Source organism: Fukomys damarensis, unplaced genomic scaffold, assembly GCF_012274545.1.
Source record: "Fukomys damarensis isolate Sample0158 unplaced genomic scaffold, DMR_v1.0_HiC HiC_scaffold_24, whole genome shotgun sequence".
In the NCBI taxonomy this organism is placed as follows: domain Eukaryota; kingdom Metazoa; phylum Chordata; class Mammalia; order Rodentia; family Bathyergidae; genus Fukomys; species Fukomys damarensis.
The window spans coordinates 37,398,175-37,424,877 of NW_022900936.1; the positions used below are offsets into that span (position 1 = coordinate 37,398,175).

The 26,703-nt window shown below is 33.9% G+C and overlaps 1 protein-coding gene across 1 annotated transcript in view; it reads left to right on the plus strand.

Moving 5' to 3' along the window:
• The first annotated feature begins 213 nt into the window (after positions 1 to 213).
• Znf654 (zinc finger protein 654) overlaps positions 214 to 26,703 on the plus strand; it is a 79,121-nt gene continuing 52,631 nt past the window's right edge. Inside the window, exons 1-2 of the mRNA XM_010602888.3 lie at positions 214 to 535; positions 24,291 to 24,436. Of these exons, the coding sequence (XP_010601190.1) occupies positions 344 to 535; positions 24,291 to 24,436 (338 nt within the window). The 5' untranslated portion in view covers positions 214 to 343. The remainder of the gene's footprint in view (positions 536 to 24,290; positions 24,437 to 26,703) is intronic.

The following is a 26,703-nucleotide window of genomic DNA, read 5'->3' on the forward strand; positions in this document are numbered from 1 at the left end:
CCCCGCCGCGCCCCGTCCTCCTGCGCCGCCTATGGTAGAACCCGTAGGCGATCCCCAGCAGCCACCGTGTAGTTTTGACCAACAGATGGTGAGTCAAGCAAACGGATGGCCCACTTAACCAATAGCAGTGGAAGGGCGGGCATAAAAATGATTGGCAGTTGTTTATACCCAATTCCAGCTGGGGGCGTGGGTAGGCGGAGCCGGAACTAGGGCCCCGCCGAGTGGCCCCCTGCCCGGCTGGGGCGGAGGAAAGGGGGAGGGAACTAGAGGAGGAGGAGGTTAGCCGAGGCAGCTACGGCGGCGGCGGCGCAGGGGCTGGTACGCGCTGGGCTGCGAGAGCCTCATGGCGGAGGAAGAGAGCGACCAAGAGGCCGAGCGCCTCGGAGAAGAGCTCGTGGCCATTGTGGAGTCTCCACCCGGCCCTGTAGGTATCGGAGCTTCGGGCGACAGCAGAGGTAGCGCTGACGACGGCATCTGCGGCGGCGGCGACGGAGTCGGGATCAGCAGTCGGGATTACTGCCGGCGCTTCTGTCAGGTGAGGCACCCATCGGCCGCCCGACTTGTCACCCGGGTCCTGGGCCTCTGCGTCGGTTGGCCTTCAGGCCCACTGAGCTGGGCTGTGTCCGCAGCCCGCTTCTCCAGCCCAATGCAGAGGGTGAGGTGAGCCCCATCCCCCCGCCTGCACCTATCCCGCTTGGGGTGGGGGTCGGGACGGGACCGGGTTGACCTGACCGCATAGGGTTGCTGAGAAAGTGAGTTTGTCGCGGTGGAGGGGCTGGTGAGAAGGAGGGTTAGTTAACCGGAAAGCTCTGTCTTGACATGCCTCCTCTGCCCCAGACAGACCCCTTCCTGCCCGAGGGTCCCGCCTTTCTTAGGTTTCCTACCCAGTTCCTTGTCACGTCATTTGGAACCTCTGGTAAAAACAAAAACATTTTCTTCCTTCCCTCTTGTCCCTTGCACCCCGCGTTCTTTTCGGAGATGGGAGACATGCCATCTCTCTAGTGCCTCCTCTCCTGTCATCGTCACCCCTCCCCCTCTGCTGGGGTCTCCTGTCATCCCCTCATAAGATCCCGCTGAGCCAGTTTTATAGTTGGCTTTGGCGCTGACCCAGGGTGGTTTACTTTTTCTTTCAAGGGTGGAGCCTTCAGGGAGTGTGATGGTCAACTTTCCTCCTTTACCCTCTTCCCTCTTGACATACGCATTCTCCTAATTAACTGTTCTTGGACGTCCTTTTGCTTAAAACTTCTTCAGTTACATCATCACCCTTCTCATTCTTTAAATTACAATATTTTGTTTAGCTTGTAAAATGCAGGGTCCAAACAGCGAGGGTACATTATTTCCCATTCGGATTGGACGCAGTCTAGACTTTGACTGTAATCAAATATCGTACCAGCCAACCTACTTGTTTAGGGGTAAAGTTTTGTAATCCGTACTCTTATCATTTATGATTTAGATGTTTGTTCTCATTCACAACACTTGTTTTGCAAGCCGCTTTGGAAAAAATAATAATGATTTCTTTTCATCTTACTTTCTTTAAAATTTATTGATTTGGATGTATAGGGTTCAAATCCTGGCTCTACCACTTTTTAATTGCTTACTTTGTGTAAGTTACTTATCTTCTTGTGCCTCAGTTTCCTCTTCCATCAGTTAGGGATAGCAGTTATAAGAGTAGGTATGTAATGGGTTAGGATCAGTTAGCTATTAGCTTCACTCAGGTAGAAATATGAAATAATGCTAACAAGAAAGCAGAAGGCTGAAATTGACAATTTCAGTGCTTAAGTTTAAATTTTGATTTCATTATTTTTCCCCCCACAGCCACAGATAAATTGTTTTGAAGGCTGAAATCATCTTGGTATTAAAGGGTACACCCGTTTCTTTGACATTGCTCTCTAGTGACTTTCTTGAAGATGTAATTTTATTTTGACAAGTACATTCACTCAGTTTAGAAGTTCAGTCTTGTTTTTAAAACACTTGCTTTCTAACTATACATTTTACATCTAGAAGCCATGCTATTGGTAACTTTTATCTATGGAAAATTTAAACTTCCAAAAATGTGGACATGATTCATGTTTTGAATGTTTTAATAGCTATACTCTTAGCCTGGTTTTGGCTACATTACTTTTATTGTTTCGTCAAATAACCTTTAATTGCTGAAGAATGTGAAATGTTATTTGCATGCCAGAACATTTCTGGAGAGAACTTTTAACTATTCTATTTTGTTTCTTGAAATCAACTTTAAGGCTAAATAAATTTAGCTTGTGAAAAAGTGTCTAATCATTGACAGTAAAATAGTAAAAATTGACAGTAAGATTTAAGAACAAGTGAAATAATCATTTTAAAAATTTCTCCTAGCTCCTGAATATCCCAGGAAATAAAACTAAATGGGAAGAACTGAATGGACCTGTATTACATATTGTTAAATTATGATACATTTTCATGTTATCAACTTTACATAAAATTTTGTTACTTTCTAATACTCTAGATTACCAATAGATACTTTCTTTAGTTCCTGTTTGGTTCCACCTTGCAGATGAGCTTTGTGAAGTTATGTTTTATGTGTAAATCTTTAGATAGACTAAACGAGTCACCTGTACTAAGTGGGATTTTATCTACTGAGTAATTAAGTGCTACTATAACAATTCTGTTTTATTTGGCAGTAAGGGAAACGGTAGATTATATAGCCTAATTCCTCAAAATTATTTCTTTTTAAAGATTTGGTTTTCTAATATTTACTGAGGGTAGTATTAAATAACTTGCATTCATTAATAGATGACTTAATCATGAGTAATCCTTAAAATGGGTAGTAGGCACTTGGGTGATTGTTAACCAAATATATGAATTACATATGCAGGATCCTGGTGTTAAGAAAGGCTCCAGTGTGTCTTCCTCCTTTTATAGGGAAATACGAATCAAAATTTCTTGGCAGAATATGGTGCCTGATAAAGATGTACTCTGTATAGGATCCTAATAACCCTGATCATTGTAAATATTATATGCTGTAACCTGACCTAAGCAGAAAATATCAAATAAGTATGTAAGGTGATAGGGAATCAGGGAAGGAGGAGAAGTGGAGGGATTAGAGAAAGAAAAAACAAGCTGTGATATGTAAATGTAAGCACTCCCTAGGAAGATTGTAGGCTGTGTGAATTGCAAACATGTACTAATAAATAAAAATTAAAAAAAAATTCTTGACAGGTGTATGCGTTAAAGGAGAGAGGAAGGAATACTTTTGAAGAGAGGTTCTTGTATCTTTTATTGTAAAGAAAAGTAAAACAAGACAGTGTGATGTTGGACTGTATTATATACTCCTTTGGTCCTTTTCAGTAGATTCTCAACAACCCTTAAATAGAATTGGCCCTTAACTAATAATTTATTTACTTTAATGATGAAAGGCAGGGGAAAGTAACTTTTATTGAAAGCCTATTAATCTTAACCTTCACAAAGCAAGCTGCATTGCTGAAGTTGATGGCCTGAAAAAATTTACTTAGGTTCCAGTAAGTGGACAAGTTAGGATTTTTTTCTTGTTTGTGCTGCGGGATTTAACCCAGGGCTTTCACACTGATCTACATCTCCAGCCCTTTTTTGTTTTTTTATTTTTGAGAAAGAGTCTTTATAAGTTGCCGAATTGCTCAGGCAAGCCTTGAACTTGAGATCTTCCTGCCTCATCCCGAGTGCTGGACTTTACCATTACATCTGACTACAAACTGGAATTTGAACCCAGCCTTCAATATCTAGTGAAAGACAGATTGAAATTATAAATACGTCCTCAAATAAATTTAAAGTGAATTTTCTTTTTGGGGGAAGTTGTTGCAAAGGGATCAAGAAAAGTTCTTGAAATAACTCAAGAAATCATGGGTAAAGTTAAAAAAGTACTCTTTCATTCTGCCACAGTGGTAAAGAAATATTTCAGGGAATATTATTGTCTCTGCCTTTTTAATTGCTATGAAAATTTTCCTAATTCCTGAAAGTCATTAAAATTAAATTTATTTTGGTATCAAATATATTGAAAAAATAATTTTGATCATAAATTATAAATTAAACAATTTAAGGTACATCCTTAATTTTGGTACGACAGTGCAGCGAACAATAAGTGTGTTTGGAAACACTTTGATATGTTAATTAAAGTAGACTTTAAAATTATTTTTTTATTACACTGTGCTTAATAGCCATCCCATGAGGATATCATAGTATAAAAAGAGATTGAACATACAGTACTTGGTACTGTACCTAGCACAGACAGTATTAAGTACAGAGGCTATTAATATTTCTGTCATGTGAAATCCCCTGAAGGTTTAAGAGGGATGTTAGAGATAACCCAGTCTGTAGTTTATAGTTTGTATCCTACAATAAAGATTACAGTTTAAAATTTTACATTTTTAAAATTGTGTTTATTACCCAGTGCTCCTGGTGAAGTACAACGATTTGCAAAACAACTATATTTTCTCTATGGCGAGTATTTTCATAGATTCTGGGGAAGCATATTCTGAGGTTTCTAAATATTTTTGATTGTCATAATTGGTAGCTAGTGGATAGAGGCCAAAGATACTGCTGAAAATCTTTTAATGTACAAGATAGCCCCAACAACAAATCTGGTTTAAAATATGAATAGGGCTTAGGTTGAGAAACCTTGCTATCCTTTTGCTTTAGGACTGTAGTACTTTACATGTGTAATATTGTATGTGACAAAAAGTATTTAATGCTTCTTAAACAATTTTTAAGCAACTAAGGCTACAGACAATTTTAACAAAAGATTTACTTCATTGTTTTTATGAAGTACATGCTAATGACTCTTTAGAGAGTTCAAATTAATTGTTTAAAAAGAAACAGTCTTTATCTCTTGGTCTTGGTATAGAATGTACATATTTTCAGCCCTATGAAGAATTTCAGAGTATATAATATATTTTTACTGTTTTTGCTATTAGTTAGAAATATCTTTTAGTTGAATTTTATTAATCTGCATAGTTTTAGAAGTCAAACACAGCCTAAATATCAGGGATTGCATTTTGCTGCTAATAGAGACCTGACTTATGGGGCTTAAATAAGGTATGCATTTATTTCTCAGATAAAAAGTTGGGATAATTCAGGGATGGTATGATTCCCTTTTCATTATTATACAATAATTTGCTCTTTCTTATCAGTCACCCTTATCTTTCTATCCAGAATTTGTTTCATAATTTCATCTAACTGGTGAAGTTCCAGCCATCATACCTGATTTTGTTGTGTCAGGAACAGGGAGTCTCTGTGGGATAATGTAGAACGAGCCTGCCCTAAATCATATGCAGTGACTTCTCCAACTTCTTTCCCACCTGAACAGCATGTTAGGAAGCATTTTTCAAATTTTTGTATTTTCTTGATCGAGTCATGCCTGTGATTTTGTTGATAAGGAAAAAAACAAGAATAGAAATTATAGGAGCCACTAGATTTTTTTTTTTGACACAGCTTCTAAAACATAGCAGTGATGCTCTATTCCTTTGCTTCTCTATACTTATTCACCAGAGGAAAGCACAACTCTTAGTTCTTTTGATATTTACCTCCATGCTTATAGATAATTTTTTTCCTTTGATTTGTAGATATGATTAGTTCGTTGGTCCAGTTGAGGGAGAAGGTAGAGGGACCGCCTTACCTTCTCCCTCTTCAGCATATTCATTATATATATACTTTGACTTTAGCTCATTTTCTCCATACTCCTTTTCCTTCAAATCTTCCTCCTCTCCTTGTTTCTGAATCTTTTTCTTATATTTTAAACTCTCCAGAGAATTAAGAACGAGTTTATATTATTTCCCTAGGAGATGATAGGAGAAGTTTTTAACTGATCTGTTTTTAACTCTGCTTTCATTTTGCTTTTTAGAGGAGCCTCAAATTCCTGAGATTTTTTTTCTGGGGTTCTGAGGTCCTTCAAGCACAAATCAGTTTGTTCATGTCCTATTACTCCTGACTTGGGTTCTACTTTCTCAAATTATTAATTCAGTAACCACTTATCTATCTATAATTTCTATCTACCCAAATAGAATCATATCTCTGTCCATTCTGCATGTGTGATTTTAGGTTTTTTAAGACAAAAGATTTTTTTACTGTTATTAGTGGGGTTTGCAGGTGGGAGTAGAAATAAATGTATGTTTAATCTGCCATAGCTACCTAGAAGTCTCAAATTTTACTTAGTTTTCTAACTTAGTAAATAAAATGAAGTAGATGTGGAAGATGATGAAGTCTATTCTGTAGCGAATATTCACTACTAGAAATAATTTCATTGCATTGATTGACTTTTGCAAATTCAAGTTTTTATTTCTAAATCGCACATTAAAAATTTTACCTTTTTAAAAATATATTTTTAAAAAACAGTTTTAAAGATTTAGGTATATTTAGGGTGACATTTTCTTTTTATAAAAGGTGAATTTCATGGGAAAACAACTTATTACACTTAGGAAAAATAAAGAAAAATAAATCTTCAATCTTGATGGCTATATTTGGGGAACAATTCTTCAGTCCTTTTCTAGGTTGGTTTTCAGAATTGAGTTCTGATTGCTCATGATGACATTACTTATAATAGCAAATCACTGAAAACAACCTAAATGATAAGTTGTAGAAGAGTCTACATAAAATGAAATCCTATTTCCCTAAACAATCATGTTTAGGGAATTTCTGGTCGCAAACAAGTTTGACAAGAACCAAATCAAATTCAATGGTTAGGTTCAATGTTGACTGTATAGGGAAATTTGATTCAGTTCTCATCCAGTTCATATTGGGACCAGAATTGTGGAGAGAATTTAGTTCATGAATTGAGATACCACTGTATTTATTTATATGGAAAAGTGTTTATACAAGCTAACTGTCTCTTAACTAAAAAAACCTGTGACCAAAAATAACTGTTGTAGATGCAGTAATTTTTTTTAGATATTGGATTATTTGCATATATATAATATTTCAGATTGAACAAGCCTAAACATGAAATTTATGTTTAATACAGACTTTGTATGCATAGGTAAAAAGTAATTTTATTTATTAAATATACTTTTAGTGCATGCTGAGTGTGCTAAATTATACCTGAATAATTACAAACAACAAAGAGAATTTTAAGTTTAAGAAAGGTATGGTAAACTTTGTGTTTAGTTAAGCAATTGAAAATAAATATCAATAATTTTGGTTTGTTTGTTTATTTTGTTTTTTTGAGCCAGGGTCTTGCTTTGCAATTCAGGCTGGCCTTGAACTCACAGTGTATCCTAGCTGGTCTAGAACTTGCAGAAATCCTTCTGACTCAGTCTCCTCAGTGGAGTTCTGGAGTTACAGGCATGCACCAGCACGTCTAGCCTTGCATTTTGGTTTTGACCCATTAAGTGTGGTTATATGTGGGATTTTCTACTTGTGCCATGTGGATCATCAAGAATTTTTAGATTTTGGAGCCTTTGATTTTGGATTTAGGGGTTATAGATACTCAACCTATACAGTAAAAACTACTGAAAAGACAGGATGCAAGAGATTTCACTTCTTTAAATAAAAAAGACATACCTACTTGCTAGCAATGTTTTTGGCTTCTTAGTGGTATGTTATGGCTGATGTAATTTTTCTTTATACCTGTTTCTTCAGATTTTCTTGATTAAACCTATTGTTATACAGAAAAGTACTAAAAAATATTTATTCCTCCACCTTAGATTATTTTCTACAATTAAATGCAAAGATATTTTGAATATGTTGAAATTTCAATTCTTTTTCCCAAAACTACTTTAATTTTTTAAAGATATGTAATTGATTAGAGGAACTAAGGAAAGACCATTGTAGTTTGATCAAGGAGACCCTAATCTCAAGTAACTAATTTATACAAAGTCTTTCATTAGATATGTGTCTATGGTTGCTTTCTAAATAATCCAATCATTACTTTGCTTAAGAGGAACTATCAGGCCAGGGGTTTAACTCAGTGGCATTGTTCCTGCCTCGCAAGCACAGGGTAGTGAGTATGATTCCTGGTACCAAAAAAAAAAAGAGGAATTATCAGACTCAGGGTGTAGCTCAGTGGTTCAATGCCTAGTGTGTGTGTAACCCTGGGTTCCATCTCCAATTTTGTTTTATTTTATTATTTACTTTTTGGTACCAGGGATTGAACTCAGGACCTTGCACTTGCGAGGCAGGCGTGGTGTCAGTGAGCTAAATTCCTGACTCAATCCCCAATTTTAATTTTTGTAGTTAGAAAGGTAACAAAGATTTTAAGTGGAGTTTATTGCTTTTATGTTTTTTAATGATACCACCACTTTGCAGTTCTGCCAAAAAGAATTGGGGCACCAGTTGTAAATGTTATTGTTGGCATCAAAATTTTTTTCTGCCAGAGTGTGCTAAATTATACCTTAATAACTGCAAACAACAAAGAGAACTTTAAGCTTACGAAACATATGGTAAACTTTTTGTGTAGTTAAGCATTTGAAAATAAAAATGAACAATAAAATTTAATCTGGTGATATTTAAAATATATATTAGTATATAATATTATTATTTTTTAAACTTTTTTTGGTACTGGGAATCGAACTGGGGTCCTTGCTCTTGCAAGGCAGGCAACGGAACCACTGAGCTAAATCCTCGGTCCTATTAGTAGTATATAATAGCAAAGATTTTGGGGAATGACAAGATACTGGCAGCAACCTAAATATGAATGGAGGCTGATTTGTATAATGTGTTATATAAGACTACATTATATTGTAAAGTCGAGTGCATTAATACTTTGTACCGTTAACTCTCCTGCACATATGAAAATAACTGAAAATTAAGTAGTAGGAAAACCCTTAATGTGAATGTTGATGCATGTTACATATATAACATTGTGGGGATATATAGTGATTAACACACAAGTGGTCCCTATTTTTGTGTATACTTATAATAAACGTTGTGAAGAAAAGGTATACAATACTATAACAGGCTAGGGTTATTGCTTAATGGTAGTGCTTGCCTGGCTTGTAGGGCCCAGTGTACAACACCCTGTACTGGGGGAAAAAGTACTGTACATGGAGGTTAATTTTGGATTCTTGAACAAGTTGATCTCTGCTGTTATTTCTTGCTGACGATTCTTTGCTTCAGTGTGAATATGTTGTATCTAAGATACTTTGGTCTTATGCAAGATTTTAAAGATAGCTAGATTCCCAGTTTAGAAGGGAGATCTGGTTATTGAAGTTATGTGGATGATATGTGAAGCCAGATATGTGAATGAGCTCACGTGGAAAATACAGAGTAGATAAAAAAGAGAACCTAAAATTGAGACTTGAAGAACTCTGCAATTAAAAGGCCTAGAGGAAAGGATGAATCTTCAAATGAAGCCTGAGAAGGATTAAAGAAATAGAAGAAAACAAAGGAAGTTTGGTGTAAGAGAATGTTTCAGGATAGGGTGAGTGATTCCTGATATCATAGTTACTTTTCTTGTTGCTGAGACAAAATACCTGATGCCCAAAGTAAAGGGAGGAAAGGTTTATTTGGCTCACAGTTTAATAGAGGTTTTAGTCCATAATTGGCTGGCTCCAAGACAGGATAGCATGGCAGACAAGCATCGCAGAGGAGAAACAGTTCATGGTGGGCAGAAGGTAGAAAAGCAAACACAGGACCTTAGCAGTTCTTTTCCACCCTTTTTATAATCTATTTTGGCTTTGGAATTAGGGTGATGCCAAACTGATTTAGTAATTGTTCATCCTCAATACCAGTATCACACGCTCTAGATTCAGCCATCTCTGAAAAAGCCCCACCTGTGACCACATGAATATTTGGGGGATCATCTAGACACAAACCATAACAATTGGCATTGTTGAGATCCAATCACTGAATTAGCAGGGAGTCTTTGGTGACTCTAAGCAGAGTTGTTTTGACAGTGTATGGTTCAGGAGTTATACTGCAGAAGTTTGAGGAGTGAGAGGGCAGAAGTAAAGCTATACAATATGCATACCTAACCCATAAAGGTGAAGGAAAGATATGGTTGGTAAACTAGAGGGATTGTGGATTAAAAGTGAAAATTTAAAAGTAAATACCTGGATAATTGGATTTATTTAAAATCTTTTGAAAATGATACATTTGAAAGGAAGAGATAAATCTACAAAAGAAAAAAGATTCTATAATATACAATTTCTGAAGGGTAGGAAGGATAGATTCAAAGCACAAGTGGAGGAACTGCTTTATGCAGGAGCTTTAGAATAGAAGAAAAAGTTCATTGATTCAGAATGCATCGATTTGCTGATTATGAATGTGGTGGAGTTAAGACTAGTTTGTATCATTGTTTATCCAGCAATGATTTCATATTTTTGTTTGTTGCTTTTAATACTGGATGATTTTATTGGAATGTTCTATATATGTATATATAAATATAACTCATTGTTTTAATGTTTTCCATATATCAGAAACTCTAATGAATGCTTTACCTATTTATTAATGTGCCATCCTGCAGGGTATGTGCCATTCTCATTTTACATATCAGGAATCTAAGACGGAGAGATTAAATTGCATGCCTAACAACTAGCCTAGGCACTTAGCTACTGTAGTATACTATATATCTGGGAATATGCCCTTGTTGTATATTATAACATCTGTGTATATGTATTTGATATGTACTATAGCATCTTAAGATAGTGTTGATTAAGTAGAAGTAATGGAATGAACATTGATTTAAAAGAAAAAAAAAGATCCAAGGCAGCAAAAATTAAAAATGTTCATGAATGTGAGAGAAAAAATAAATAAATAAATAAATAAATAAAAGTTGTCACAAGCTACTCTTAAGAAGTGATTCTCAGTGCTTTTATTTTTCCCTCTGATCTCCTTGAATAAACTCAACATCTCAGAAGCAGTAGCTCACTATAACAATTATTCCTAAAATATAAAATTATGGTTATTACAAACAGGTAGAAGTTATTTATCTTTACTATCTTTGTGTGTGTGTGTGTGTGTTCATACTGGGGATTGAACTCGGGATCCTTGTGCTTGCAAAGCAGGCAGCGGAACCACTGAGCTAAATCCCTGGCCATACTATCATGTGTTTTTAAGGCAGGACAGTATGGGATGTATTTTAAATGTTTATAAATTATTTCAGTATAAAGTTTCAGTTTCTCCATGTTATTTAGATTTAACCTTGATAAATCTTACCAATTAAACATCAAATGGATATACATTTTACCATTCTTTGAAAATTCTTGCCAAAGATATCCCAGATTATGGAATTTATTAGAAAGTTTAAAATTTATATTTTGCTCACGAGTTTATGGTAAAAGTATATCTCATTTTCAGATGTGGCGGTAAAAATTTACAATTTATCAAGAAACTTGAAAAATAATTTGTAACTTTTGACTTGGTAATTTTTCTCATAGCATTCATTTCTTAGAAAGTGTTATTTGGGCATAAAGTTATTATTCATCATATTGTTAGTTATAACTAATGAAATGAATAAATTAAATATAGGAATCAGACTAAAATATTTGAGTGGTTTTTTCATCTTTTATAATTAAAATATTATTCAGCCATAACAAGTAATATTTTCAGTGACCAGGTAATGAACTAGAAAAATATAATTTAAAAAAATGAAGAGAAAACATTTGTTTGTAACAGGAATTACACAGCTTGATCACAGGTCAGTCCATTCTCATTGTACTCACATCTGGAATTTAAAGGGAGAAAATGCTTTAAGAAAAATCCAATGAGCTATTTCGACAGAAACAGATAATCTCATGATAATCCATGAGAGCCATTTGTGTACTTCAGGAATTATTTGAACCTTGTGAAATTGTTTATGAAAAGTTGTATTTGCATTTTCATGGTGAACAGGTCCAGGTATTTTTTCTTTTAAGAGATAGGATCTCATGTGACCCAACTGGCTTCAGCCTTCCAGGTAGCACACCCAGTGAAATTCACCACTGTGTCCAGCTCAGATTCTCTTAAGAATTTAAAAACTTGCCATACAAACAAACGCAATCTGAAAATAATCCAACTGTACCAAAATGTTGTGAAAGTTTGGTGTAAGTCATTGTGGCACAAGCAGCACTGACTGATTTTGCAGGTAAACTTTACTGACTTTGTCCATTCATTTCTGTATTCTAACTGCTTTCATGATACAGTACAATTGAGTAGATTCAATAGAATTGATAGAGTACGGTTGAGTAGATCCAGTGGAGAATGTTTTGCCCATAAGTTAATTTCTAGCCCTTTAAGAAAACGTATTTCAGTCCTTATCCTAGATTTTCATTTATTCTTTTGCAACAACTTCATAAGCACTATTTTTATCTTCATTTTACAGATGATACAGCTGCAACTCAGAGAGGTTAAGAACCTACCTTGTTAGACCCATAGCTAGAAAAGGGAAATATACTGAGATGTAGTTATATGTGAGCAGTGCAATGATGGATGATTTTTTTCTCCAATTTACTATAGTAAGTATATATGATTTGAAATTGAGAGGAAAAGGTGTCTATAATTAAGTAGAACAAAATTGTGAGGATTTTAAAACTCATTCATCTACGTTTAGTTTATTATTTTGATTTCTTGTGTATCATCCTGTGTTTACAGAGTGGGTATGCAGTTTTTGTTTCCCATCATGGTATCTAATCTGACATGTGAGGATTAGGGTCTAGTAATTTTTATTTTTGACAAGCCTTCCAGATTCTGATGCTGATTCTGATGCACACTAAAGTTTGATAACCACTGACCTAGAATATGGACGAAGAAATTAGTAGGTACTAAGATTGGAAAAAAAATGAAGTGGCCTAAATCTTGGTTTAGGGGTTTCAGTTTTGTAAAACAATAAAATTTTAAGGCAGAGTCTTTAATATTAAAATGTTGTTTTAAGATAGACTAGAGGAAGTAAAGAATGAAAGTCTACTGAAAAAAAGGAAGCTCTCAGTATTCAGAAAAACAGTAATTGAAGGCCTGAATGAGTAGTGGAAGTGAAAATGGAGTGGCAAGAATAGTTTCAACAAATAAGTATTTAACCTCTTGTTGGAGACAAGACCCAAGAGAGTTCTGTAGAATTGCACTGTGTTTCTGAGTATGTGGAAATATGGTGTTAGTATTAACAACAAAGGTAGAAGGAACAGTTAAGAGATATAAATGAACAGTTAAGTTTTTGTTTTATTGGATTTGAAGAGCTAGTACCTTATTTTTTTGTTGTTTAGTTTGGTTTTTTTTGGTACCGGGGATTGAATTTGGGTCCTTGTGCTTGCAAGGCAGGCCACTGAACTGCTGAGCTAAATCCCCGGCCCTAGTACCTTATTTTTTTAAAGAAAAATATTGTTAATCATTAGCCACAGTGTACATTTTTATTAATCTTGAGTATACTCATCCCCATGTAAAAACAATTAATGAACTTTAATGATAGTTTATTGAAATATAGAAATTATTACTTTTCTCTTTTCAGAAACATCTTAATACTTAAAGAGTATAAAGCCTTTTTTTGGCACCAGGGATTAAACTCAGGCCCTTGCACTTGGGAGGGAGGCACTGTGCCACTGAGCTAAATCCTCAGCCCTAAAGCCTTATAATAGAGGCTGCTTCTGTGTTTTAGTTAATTACCTATAGTTTTTTGTTTGCTCATTTGTTTTGGGGTACTGGGGCTAAAACCCAGGTCCTCTTGCAGGCTTTAAGAGTGCTGTACCACTGAGTTACATTCCCCCTCCTTATGATAGTTTTAAGTTTAAATTTTTCTTCCAGGTTTCATTTTGGGAATTTACCCCTTTTTTTGAAAAGGGGATTAATGTATCAAATTTAATCAATTGAATAATAGTGTATCAAATTTTATCAATTGCATTGTCTCTCACTATTAAATTTACAAATAGAAATTAAAGTTGAGAGTCCAAAGAGATCCCAAATTCCTTCCTTAGAATATTACTTCTTCAGAGTCAAAGGGTCTTTGTGTGCCTCCATGTTTTATAGCTGGGTTTGTTTGTTTGTTTTTGAGCTTCATTGGGTTATCTTTTTCTGATTGGAACTAGCTTCTTTTTCCTCTCTTATCGGATAATTATTTTCCCATTTTTTTTGTGTGTTTTACTTTTCTTAAAGAGTTCAGAAAGTTGTTAGGTGAAACATTAATTACTGAACACAGTTCAGTATTCTTTAAATTTAGAAACACTAGTATTTTCCTGAATTTAGTATAAAGTTCAGATCATTCAATCTATCTATCTATAGAACATATTAATCAGTTGAGCTAACTTCCAGAATCTGTAACTTGTACTTAAATTTTACTGGTAAAACTGAACAAGTGATTCATCATGCCACTGTATTTTTATCATATTTTAAGGAGTGTGAGAATTCTTATCCCCTCAAATGTCTTTCCTGAAAGTAGTATCTAAATTTCTCTTCAAAGTTTATAAATTTCCATGGGTGGTAGCCTGAGGTGCCAGATCTTAATTGATATCTTCTACTTTAGATTTCCTTCATATTAAAAGCTTTTAATTCTTTTTTTTTCTGTGTTGTTCTGGTGTTGATGTTTGGAGAAGAAGTGTGGAATCAGTAGCTGCACAGCTTCTACCACTTCTTGTCAAGTGTGTATCACCTCCTTGTAGTGTGTAAAGCACCAAGCATAGTCACTGTCTTGAAATCTCCAGAGCCCTCTGTGTTCTGCCTTTGTCTCTGTTTCTCTATCCTCACACTTGTGGGGAGACTTTTAGTCACACTTTTAGACTTTGGGCTGTTATTACTCCCTCTGAAATGCTTAGGCTTATTCAATTAAATCATAAAAGTACTTTTGTTATGCCCCATATTTGCACTTTTTATGTGCTAACTTATATTAGTGCGTACCTGAAATGAGGCTGCTTTTGATATTTATGAAGTTTGTGTTCTTTCAGAGTCCAGTGAACACAACATAACTTCTGTTTCTTTAGACATTTTCTTTTCTCTGCTTTTAGTTCTTCTAGGTCCTGTATATGTTGTTCACCTTTATTGGCAGTAAAAACATTCCTTTTTGTTACTTTTACTTCAGCATATGTCATTTTAAATAAATAGAGTTGGTTTTTATTTTTGTTTATATTTTCACTATCCCTAGGTTGTCCCTACCTTCCTTTGCCTTTCTTTTTGGTCTTTTAATTATCTGTTGTACTATCTTTCATACTGTCAGAGATAAAAGTCAAAGAATTCCAAATTCATCAAAAAAGCATTCATTAACATACAGATTTTGCCCACACTTGTTTTCCTGAATTATGGAACTCTTACTAGCCCAAACATGAATTGAGAACCAAGCTCTTACTTTGTTTCTCTTTAGCACTGCTTTTCCTTATTCACTCTCTTCAGGTGGACTCTTGAGTTCCTGGAATGCTTCCTTTGTGGAACCATGCCTTACTGCATGGTACCATTCTTAATAACTATTAACTTGGAATGCCTTAGGTATTTTAAAAAAATTTTTCCTACTTTTCTACTTCTCAGATATATACACTTTTTATGTTACCTTTTATACTCAGTTTTCAAGATGCAGGTTTTCACTAACTCTTACTATCAGTTTTCCATTTCTCATTAAAAAAGCACGTTACTGTAGTTGGAGTTCCATCTGGTTCTCTCTTGAGGTTTCATCTTACCTTCCATCCCTCAGTTACCTTTAAAAGCAGTCATCTATCTTTTCTAAGAAAACTACAGTATAGTGCTCCTTTCTTGGCTCCCAACTCCAGCTTTAAGAAAACTTAGTTCTTCTGGTATGAGTGTGTGTGTGTGTGTGTGTGTGTGTGTGTGTGTATGTGTATCTTTTCTCTTTTGATACATAGTCTGGCTTTTAAGAGTGAACTTTTGAAAGAATGTGACTCTAAGGCTAGGTTTTTGATGATTAAATATGAGTAGTAAGAGGAAACAATTTAGGCAGATGAATCACTCTGTTTCACCATATACGGCCTGCTCTTTATCTATATCATATGTTTATTCCTAAAATATGTGAAAAGAAATAAATTACAGCCACTCTTATTAGCCATTATCAATGTAAGACATTATCAGTGAAAGACTTAATAATTTCAGGAAGAAATGACTAAAAGGAACAAAGAGGGATGTTTAATATTAATAGTCATATTTCTTAGGAAATATAACAATTTTTATGTAATAATAGCATGCCATGCCAAGTATAATAAACAGACATCCCTTGGTATGGGGGATTGGTTCCAGGACCTTTGCTGATACCAAAAGGTGAGGATGATCAAGTCCATATATAAAATGATACTCCTCTCAATCATCTCTAGATTACCTATAATATTTAATACAATGTAAATGTTACATAAATAATTGTATAGGGAATAATAAAGTATGGGTTTAGTACAAAAAAAAAGAGTGAACTTTTATTCCTGAAGTCCTTACAATGCCTAAGTACTTACTAGTTCTATTATTTAAATATAGGATGACCAAAAATTGCATTTTTTTGTTAATTTTTATGATAATATAGAAAATATTAAAAACAACAGTTTTACTAAATATATTTGATAAATTTTCTGTTTATGTTATATCTTAAAACATTAATACAAAATGCATCGTTACAATCTGGACAGTAGTATCTAGTCTCTTTCCAAATTCTTTTTGCATTATTGGCTTTATCGGAACAACACATTTTACAGTGTTGGGTTGGCCTTGCCTTTTTTTCTGTGGGTGATATGATTTCAATAAAATAACTACCCAGTAAATGTAATGGTGAAGATATTGATGATGGACATCCTGGTTGGCATTTTGCTGTCCTGTATTTTTAAATTAATTGGTCTACTAGACAATCTAAATTGTGAATGACCTTTTGAACACCTTTGCTTTGAATAAATAGCAAACGAGTTCCATATTATTTGGTCCAGAAAGTGTTTAAGTACTTTATAATAACATTCTTCCCAGACTTTTTGAGTTTTGGATAGTTTATTAGAGGTTGGCCAACTCTGTCAACACCTTGCATAGAATTACTGTAATCATTTACCACTATTGGAATTTTTCAGTTTCATTTCTTCTTTCAAGTTCTGTCATTTCTGTATTATGAATAGTTGACAATAAGGAGATGTCTTTTTTGTCTTTTCATATCACAGACTTTTCCTCTCTGATAGGTTAATATTTAACCTTTTTACAGTTTTTTCTTTTGCAGATATTTTGGCACTTCCTATTTAATTTCAGTGTTCCTAACATGTCCATTTTGTATTACAAAATAATATCAGTGAGTTCTAGGGAAGTATAAAAATTATATCTAATGTATATATGATAAGAGTTTTTTATGGATTATAGTACAAAATTTATTTTTCACAATTAAAACAAACACAAATTAGTAAGAAAAAATAACCAGACCTTATTATTAGATTTCACTAGAAACAAACATCAAAGCTGAGTACAACATTCTAAATAAAAAAGTAAGCAAAAAAAATAGTTGATGTAAAACAAATAAACAGACTTACAAGTGTATCTCATGCAAACAAGAATCAACTGGTTGAAATGGTACCTGCTGGAGTGATACTTTGGATAGTCAGTATGTAAACTAACATGATGCCCAGGGTAAACTGTTAAGTGGTTGGTTAATCAACATGCCTTCCCTTTATTTTTCTCTCCCACTGTTATTTTAATATAGATGAACTATCTACTTTTTCTTAAATAAATTTAGCTCATGTTGAGACTGAGGAAACCTGATACACAGATTGTGTGTTCAACTGTCTTTTTAATCTGACCATATATTTTTTCTTTGGTATATATTTGAGATACCCCTGTCCAGATACCAAGTTTTAATGTTTATGAAGAAAGCATTTAATTAATATACATTATTATTCTCCTTTCTGATTTTGGAAACAAGTGAAAATTGACAGTATTGACAGGGAACAAAATTTATGTAAAGCCTTTCAAATGGTTTACTGCTATTTAGACGAGGAAAGTCAGATCTTTAAGCAAATACCTAGGCTGTCATGTGGAGGTCTTGACCTGTCTCACATGCAATGAAGGTAGAAAATTCATGAAGCAAAGAACTAAACCTGTACATTAGCCTTGGCCCAAAGCTGGTAGATTCTCACTAGTATTAACTTTACTTCTGTGGAGTAAGGGAATTTTAAGAAAGGACAAAGCATGTCCTTGTAGTGTTGTCATTTGCTTGTTTTTTTTTTCTTTTGGTCTGTCTTTTGCGGTGGGAGAGGGACTGAAGCTAGGCCCTCACAGATGCTAGGCAAATGCTCTGCTACTCAGCTGTACTTCCACACTGCATAGTAATATTTTTTGAGGGATAAATAATAATGTAGAGAAAAAAGAAAAACTTTGCTCTACACTCGTGTCCAGGATTTAGGAAGAAAACAAAAAATAGAAGAATCAAAATAGAAAATTCTGAATGAATTTTTGCTGTTTACCCTTTTTCTCTCATTTCTATTTCACTTACCAATATAGACATCCTGCTTTCTAGTTCATCATGGATTTTAGAAAATGTTGGTGTTTCAAAAAAGAAGAAAAATTTTTCATTTAATGTATGTTAAATCATTGTTCATGTTATTCGTGAAATATGTACAAAAATTCTAATTGTTGAGAATTTAAGAAAGAATACTGCTTTTAAGATAGATCCCTTTTAAAGATAAGAAAAGAAAGATGAAGGATGTTGTATGCTATTCAAATACCAACTAGAATTCACTTTCACAGAACATTTAAAAAACTGAAGAACTCACAACTGATTTTAAATATTAAGTCTTTCTGCTCAGAGTTCCAATATTTTAATGTCATCTGTAAAAGCAAGGTGGTTTTTAATGTGGAGGTAATTCTGTAGAGTCTATATTATAATTTAACTGTATTCTTTCATGACTCACTATAACCCCTTTATTTTTGTATGTATGTTGGATTTTAGGTCATTGTAACTATAAAATCTATTTCTCAGTCTGAATAGCTTTATGAAATACATTTGTATTTAATATGGTAATGTTCAATCTGGAATCCTTGGATTAGCAAGTATAATAACTTTCTGTTTCAAACTTTTATGTATATATGATTGATTTTTTATGTTAAACTAGTAGGATTTTGATATATTTTTTTTTCCTCTTGGGTAGAATGAATTCCTGTAATATGACTTCATTTTAATTTCACTCTTTCTGTGCAAGTTCATTATCTTCTGTTAAATCAATGAATATAAAATAGAGGGTTGGTCCTCTGTTTCTATTAAGGCAATGAATATAAAGCAAAATTTCTGGTAGAAAAATACAATTATTTCATTTAAAAAATGTGAATAAAAAAATGTGAATCATCAGTTTAGGAACTAAAGATTGTCATGAAAACAAAAGCCAAAATGGGTAGGGAAAGCAGATAGGGATTTTTCAAATATGTTTAAATTTCTCACATAAATGGCATCTTATAATGTGGGGGACAGGGAATACTTTGTATGGGACCATAGTAATATTTGAAGAAACAATGAACTGAAGAGGTGCTGCCAATCTAGATATGGGAAAATATTCTGTTTCTGTTATTTTTTAATGGGTTATGAATCTATATTACTAAATCTGTATTACTAAAAGTAGTATAATGTTGAGTAAAATTACTGAACAGTTTAATAAATCAATAAACAAGGGTATCCTTATCTTTAGCCATCACTGTGGATTCATTAAAATAGCGTTACTAGTAGTAGATATAGGAGGTAATAGACCCAGCACATTTATTTTAGTTTCTTTTTTATAGATACTCTCATGACATTCTTATGGACAGATGGAGAAATGGGGGAGCAGTTGGATTAGTATTAGTATTGTAATGATTTGAACACTTTAGAAGAATATATAGTATATAAAATTGAAGAATCTGCATAAGTCCCTTATATGTCTGTGTTTTAATTATTTGTATATAACCTTCATAATAACATAAAAAAAATCTCCCTTTCAGATTTAAAGTGACATGAGCTGGGAGTAAAAGTTTTAGCAATGAATGTAGAACCGAAGGTTTGGGCTAATGCTGAGGAATGTGAAAAGTGAAACTTAAGGGAAGCAGAAGAACTGGCTTAATAATCTGTGTGAAAAAGAGCATTTTTGCTGACTCAGAATCAATAAGACCTAAAGTAACCATGCACTGATTATATTGCTCTACTGATTCTGACTGAAGTTGGCATGAAGTCTTATGGTCCATTCTTGGAACTGTTTTTAAAAGGAACATGGACAGCAATTTGGAATGTGAACAAAATACACTTATGAAAACTGTGGAAAACTTGGATTCTATAGGGAAATGGTTGAAAGTGGTATGTATTTAGAGAAAAGACTAATAAAGATATAGCGTGTATGCAGCTGTCTTAACAGATTGTTGCATTTTGTTTATATAATCAAACTAGAACTGATGGATGTCACAGTTTTTGCTTCCTACTGAAGAACTAATAAATGAAACTAAAATTAAGCAGATTGACGTTTGAAGAAACAAATTATCCATCCCTACCAATATTAATATTGTTTAACCCTCTGGAAGTAATAATATAATGAGCCAACTAGCAAAAACTACCTCCTGTTGTACCAGCTTATGTAATAGTGAGTAGTGAGTTGAACAAAGGGTATGAAGAGCATGTTCTACTAAATATGGAAAAGTACTGGGTTTTGTTTTGTTGTTGTTTGTTTTTGAGGCAGGGTCTTGATCTGTAATTTGGGCTGGCCTTGGACTCATTATGTAGTCTCGTACTCACAGCAGTCCTTCTGTCTAAGCCTCCAGAATGTTGGAACTACCGGAGTGCACCACCATGCCTGGTGAAGGACTGGATTTTGAATCATTTGCTACTGTAGATTGTGTTTTGCAGAGTCCAAACAACTTTTTAATTGTTACAATTTTATTTTTTATCCATTTTGGTAGGCTTTAAAAATGACTGAAATTTTAGACTTCCCTTCCTTTTTTAAAACAAATAGGAAACTTAGACCAAGAAATATATTGACTTTGTTAAAGTTGTACAGCTAACAAATGACAGCTAGAATTCAGACTCAGGTCTTTTTTGTTTTAGAGCCTATATTCTTTTCATGGTACTGCCTACCTGCTTGCTTCATTTATATATACATATACATATGTATTTTTATATATATGTGGGTAAATTTTGAGGTACAGTTGAATAATGGATTAAAGAAAGTTAAGTGTAGAATTTATAAAATACTCTCTAAAAATAAATTAGAACATTGAAATTTGAGGGGAAAGTTTGGAACAAAATAGTATTAACTTTTAAAAACTGACTCAATTTTTAAAGTTCTTCAGTCTTATCTTTAATGATCTTGATACTTTTTAAAGAGTACTGATTAGTTGTTTTGTAGAGTACCTGTCAGTTTGGATTTGTCTGACAATTTCATGTGATTAGAATGAATTTATGCATTTTTGGCAAGAATACCACTGAGATGGTAATGTGCTTTAGTGTGTATCACATCAAGAGGTGCAAAATTATGATATGTTTTATTACTAGTGGTATTTTTACTATTTGGTATTATTTACTTTGATGCTTTGGTTAAGTTTGTGTTGCTAGGCTTTCTCTTTAAATTCACTGTCTTTATATTTTTAGTTGATAATTGTCTTGGGAAAGATACTTTGAGACTGCAAATCTTTTCAGACTTGCACTCACTAATAGCATGGATCTTGTTTGAAACATGTATTACTGTACAATTTTGCTTGTTGGTGATTCTCTAGTATTTCTTTCTTTCCTTCTACATTTATTGTGATTCCACTGTGAAGAATAGTCTCATCGACATGTACTTATTTTTGGTCTAGTTTTATCAGCTAAGGTACTCTTTCAGATTGGCTCTTGTGTTCTTATATCTTTGGGCTTTTTGAAGGTATTTCTTTACTCTCTGGCACCACAAGATATTGTAAGTTCACCTTGCATTTTACTTGCTCCTGTGCTGGAATCAAGCACATATTCTTCAAATTCCTTTACTGGAGAATGGTGTTTAGAGAACAAGATTGGGGAGTATAGGGAAAAGGCTACCCTAATGTTTGTTTTAGATGTGGAAAATTAGCAAGCTTCTGAGTATACAGATTGTAGTAATTAGTTTTCAGCAAGTTAGTGCAGACAAGTATTACAGTCATTTGTTTTAGTTCATAGAATAGAAGCTAATTGTGATGTTTTCTGGTTTGTTAATCAGATTTAATAAGTGGATGTTTTCACTCTAATCAAGGAATGAAATTATTAGTGAACAGCTTGACTGATACCTGTGAACTGTGAAATGTTTAACATAATGAAAGTTAATGACAATAGGAAATTTAGGAAGCATGAGGCAATTTGAATAGCCAACCAATAGAAATAAAGTTGTCAATGATCTAACCTATTATTACCTGAGTTTAATGTCAAGATCATTGTTTGTTCAATAACAAACTAATATTTGTTTTTTCTGCATTGATATGTTAGAAAAAAAGGAGAGCTCAATTAGACACATAACCACATTTTAATTCAGCACTTTTGTTATTTTTTTCTAAATTGCTACTTTGGCAGTCTTTCTGTATTAGCTTAGGGTATCTATTAGCGTAGGCTGCTGTAATAAAATGTCCCAGACAAGGTGGTTTAAACAACAGAAATTTATTTTCTAACAGTTCTGGAAGCTGGAAGTCTAAGATCAGGTGCTACTATGGTCGCATCCTTGTGAGGGGTGTCTTTCTTGCTTGCACATTGTCACCTTGCTGTGTGTTTATATGGCCTTTTCTAATTTTCTTAATTACCTCTTAAAAGCCTTATCTCCAAAGACAGTCATATTGTGAGTAGGGCTTTGTCATATGAATTTTAGAAGGACATAATTTAGTCCATAACAGTTTGGATGATGTATTTTAATGTTTCTAGATAATGTAATTTTAGTTTTAAATGTTTACATTAAATCCAACATTTTGAAACTTTTGACAGAATGGGCTCATGCTCATATTAATTTATGTTGGTAAATTAGAGTGTGATGTTACACAGTATACACCAGTGTCAATTTACCTATGGTGTGTGTGCCTCAGCAGTCTGTTTGTTATCACTGAAAGATCTAAAAGCTTTGACATCACTGAACTATCCCTTTTTGTGCAAGGTGTATTTTCCCATTAAGTGTGAATGAAGAGGAAGAGCTGCAGGCTTAGACTATTCCAGTACCTTTCTTTGGCAGTAGCTTTGCCCTGTGGCTTACTTCTTGCCTTGGCTATAACTTCTGTCATCAGTATTGATACAGCCTCCATAAATTGTTTTTACTATGCCTTTCAACATGAAAAGAGGATTTCTACCAATGCCTAAAGGACTTCTGACTTTAATCTTCTATTTCTTAGGTCACTTTCTTTCTTTAGTAATTTAGAACTGTAGTAAGAGTCGATTTTTAAGGTCTAGGTAAACTATTCCTGTTTGCAGCAACTTGAGTATTATCCTGTCCATCATTAAGACTTTTATCTATTAAAATAAGGAAAAGGAAGAAGATGGAAGATCTGTTGGCTGTCTGTTCTATGGCGTAGTAATCACATTCACATGATTTCATTGTGTCAGCTGTCATTAGCTGAAAGCTTTTGATAGCAGTCACAGGATAGGAAAAAAGTTTCCAAGTAATAGGGTAATGTGATAATAATCGCTTTATATGTTAAGGAAAGTATTTCAAAGAAACAAAAAGTGTTATAATGCATTTCCACTGCCAGGCATGATATTATACAGTGTAAAAAAAATACATTTCATTTTATTTTATGTCTCTTCAAGGGTCTTGTAGCCAATCTATTGGAGGCACTGCCAAAAAAGGCTTTTATTATGTTAGATTTGGACTCAACTAGACCAGGCAAGATAGTGATAGCTGAATTTTGGTGAATAAGGGAAGCGCTACTGAGAACAAAACGTAGGGAAGTAGAAAGCTTCTTTTCTAAGGAAATAAACCCAATCCATGTGTAAGAAATGAATAAGGTTGTAAGGAAACATGAATTAGGACAAACTATTTGGGACTAGAAACAAAAAATGTTAGTTTGTCAGACAGGTATTTTTTTGTGTAATGACAAAATGGTATGGTGCCCTGGAGAAAATAAAGCTAGTCAAAGACTAGTGAAGAAAAAATTTTAGAATCAGGGAACTACTGTTTATCTAATTTACTTTTTTGCCCTTGTCTGCTTTGCACAGAGTTACCTTACTTGGGGACCAGTAAGCTTATAGTCCTTTTTACTTTCCTAGATATTCAGAACTGCAAGCTGAATATAGTAGTTAAAGGGCATTTGTAACAAAATTTGGTAAAGGTTGGACAGTTGAACATGACAGTCATTCATATACTGTACTTCTTTTCCACATTTTCAAAGATAATAATTGATTTTTTTCAGATATACCATGAAGCAAATAGAACACTTTCCCCACTCCTCAAAGTCATCTGTTGTTTGTGCTAAATTATTATTTTAATATAGTTTTATCCACATTTTAAAGAGTTACGAGCACTTTCAGTAGTAATGTACTTTTTGGGTCGCTTCCTTGTCAGGTGGTTGAAGATTACGCTGGAAGATGGCAGGTCCCTTTGCCGCAGCTTCAGGTTCTTCAGACTGCACTTTGTTGCTTTACATCAGCCAGTGCATCATTCCCAGATGAATGTGAGCACGTACAATATGTTTTGAGTAGTCTTGCTGTGTAAGTACTTTTTACTTATAAACACTTTATTTTTCTTGATATATTTCACAGTTGGTTTTTGATTATTTCTTCTGAGGAAGAAACTTCTAAAGCCTTCCCTCAAAAAGAAATTGTTACCTCTTCATTTAAGTATTTAAGTTTAATTTTGAATATTTAACTACAATTTCCTTTTAGTCTTAGAGTTGAATGGAATTATGATAACACAGATTCTTCTGTTCACTGTAGTACTTTGTGTTTAATTCTCCAGAATGCATTGAAAAGCTCTAATATTAAATCCCAGTATACAGCAATTGAGGCTATGAAAATTAGTGGAGAGGATCCTTAAGGCAGGCCAAAAAAAGATTAGGAAATTCCTCTTAAAAATCCTGTGGATGATTTCTTGAAAGCAGCCATTCTTTGTGGGGTGAGGTGGAATCTCAGTGTTGTTCTCATCCGCATTTCTCGAATGACCAGTGATGTGGAACATTTATTCATATATGTTGGCGGGGTTGTGGGGAGAAAGGAACCCTTCTCCATTGTTGGTGGGAGTGCAGACTGGTGCAACCACTATGGAAATCAATATGGAGACACCTCAAAGATCTGGGACTAGAGGTTCCATTTGACACAGCCATCCCACTGCTGGGTATCTTTCCAAAAGAACTGGAAGAATCATACCACAGAGATATATGCACACCTATGTTTATAGCGGCACAGTTTATAATAGCTAAAACATGGAAACAGCCCATTTGCCCATCAGTAGGAAACTAGGTAAAGAAGATATGGTTTTTCTATAAAATGGAATATTATTCAGCCATAAAGAATGAAAAATTAGATTCATTCATAGGAAAATGGATACATATTGCGGTTACACTCCTAAGTGAAATAAATAAGTCACACATGTGTAAATACCAAATAGTTTCTCTGGTGTGAAAATCTATAATAGTACATAAGATCCTAATGAGATAACTGACCATGTGAAATAGGAAGAAAAGGGCTAAAGGTGTAGGGAAAGTGGGAAGGGTAGGGAAAGGCAATAGGGGAAAAGAAAAAAAATATGACAAAATAAAAAAATGGAAATAAAGTGTTTGTAAATGGGGAAGGGAGGAGGGGTGAAGGGGAGGGCAGGGATAAGGGGAAAAAAATGAGAACCAAGACATGTGATGTAAAGGTACAAGATTCCAATAATGAATGTAATTGTACTGTATACCTAAAATGTACCAATAAACTCAATAAAAGAACAAAAAAAAAAATCCTGTGGAGAAGTTTGAGTTAAAATTACAAATTAGATGTTTTCCTTTGTGCTCTCCTAGGAGCACTCTAAAATTATGGTAAAGAATTAAAATATAAGAAATATACAGGGATAAGCTTATAGAGAAAGATAATGAAAGAGACCCACAGTATTCTGAAGTTTGGGGAGTGAAGCAAGTGACAGCTTAATTTGCTTATGTTCATTTAGCCTCAGATTACACTCATTCCACAGTGGTGGATTGTGAAATTATTTCTCACCATTACAAAAGTATCAGAGTATGTCTCACAGGATAAGTCCTATTTGTGAAACTCTTACAGTTTTATTTATTTTTAGGTATATACATACTGATAATTCATAAAACTTTAAAAAAGTAAAAAAAAAATTTAAAAACCGATTAAAAAATGAAGATTATTCTCTGTCTTATAGGAAAAAATCTGTTTACCTTATTCCCCCCCCCTGCCGAAAGTATAGAATTTGAATATGTAAGATGCAGATATTGAGTAGAGAATGAGATAATTCAGGAGACTGCAAATACAGGAATTAATTGCAGATTTTTCCTTCAAGCCAGTCACCAGGACCAGGATGGGATGGGGTGACAGTATTACTGCTTTCTTTTTTTCTAAAGAAATTAAGTGATACCAGAGCAGTGTCACTGAGCCTTATGTAATTTAAGGATTCCTCATCAAAATTGTTAGCTAATTATTTATCCTAAAGAAAATCTGATCAATCAAGAAATTCCAGACATGCTTTTAGAGCTCCCAATTACCAGCATATGACCTTAGTTTTATATATTAATGGTTATTCAAGAATCATCAGATTTTTGAAGAATACATTCAATATGAAAAGACAATGAAAGCAAAACTAAAAATGTCTGGAAGAATTAAAAACCAAAAAAATTAAAATGAAATCAATCTAAGCCTTTTTAAGGATACCTGATAAATACAACATTAAACATCAGCATCGTGCTGTATAAAAGGAATGAGATACAAAACTGACATAGAAATAACAAAAATATAATACTTAAAATTTAGAGTTATGG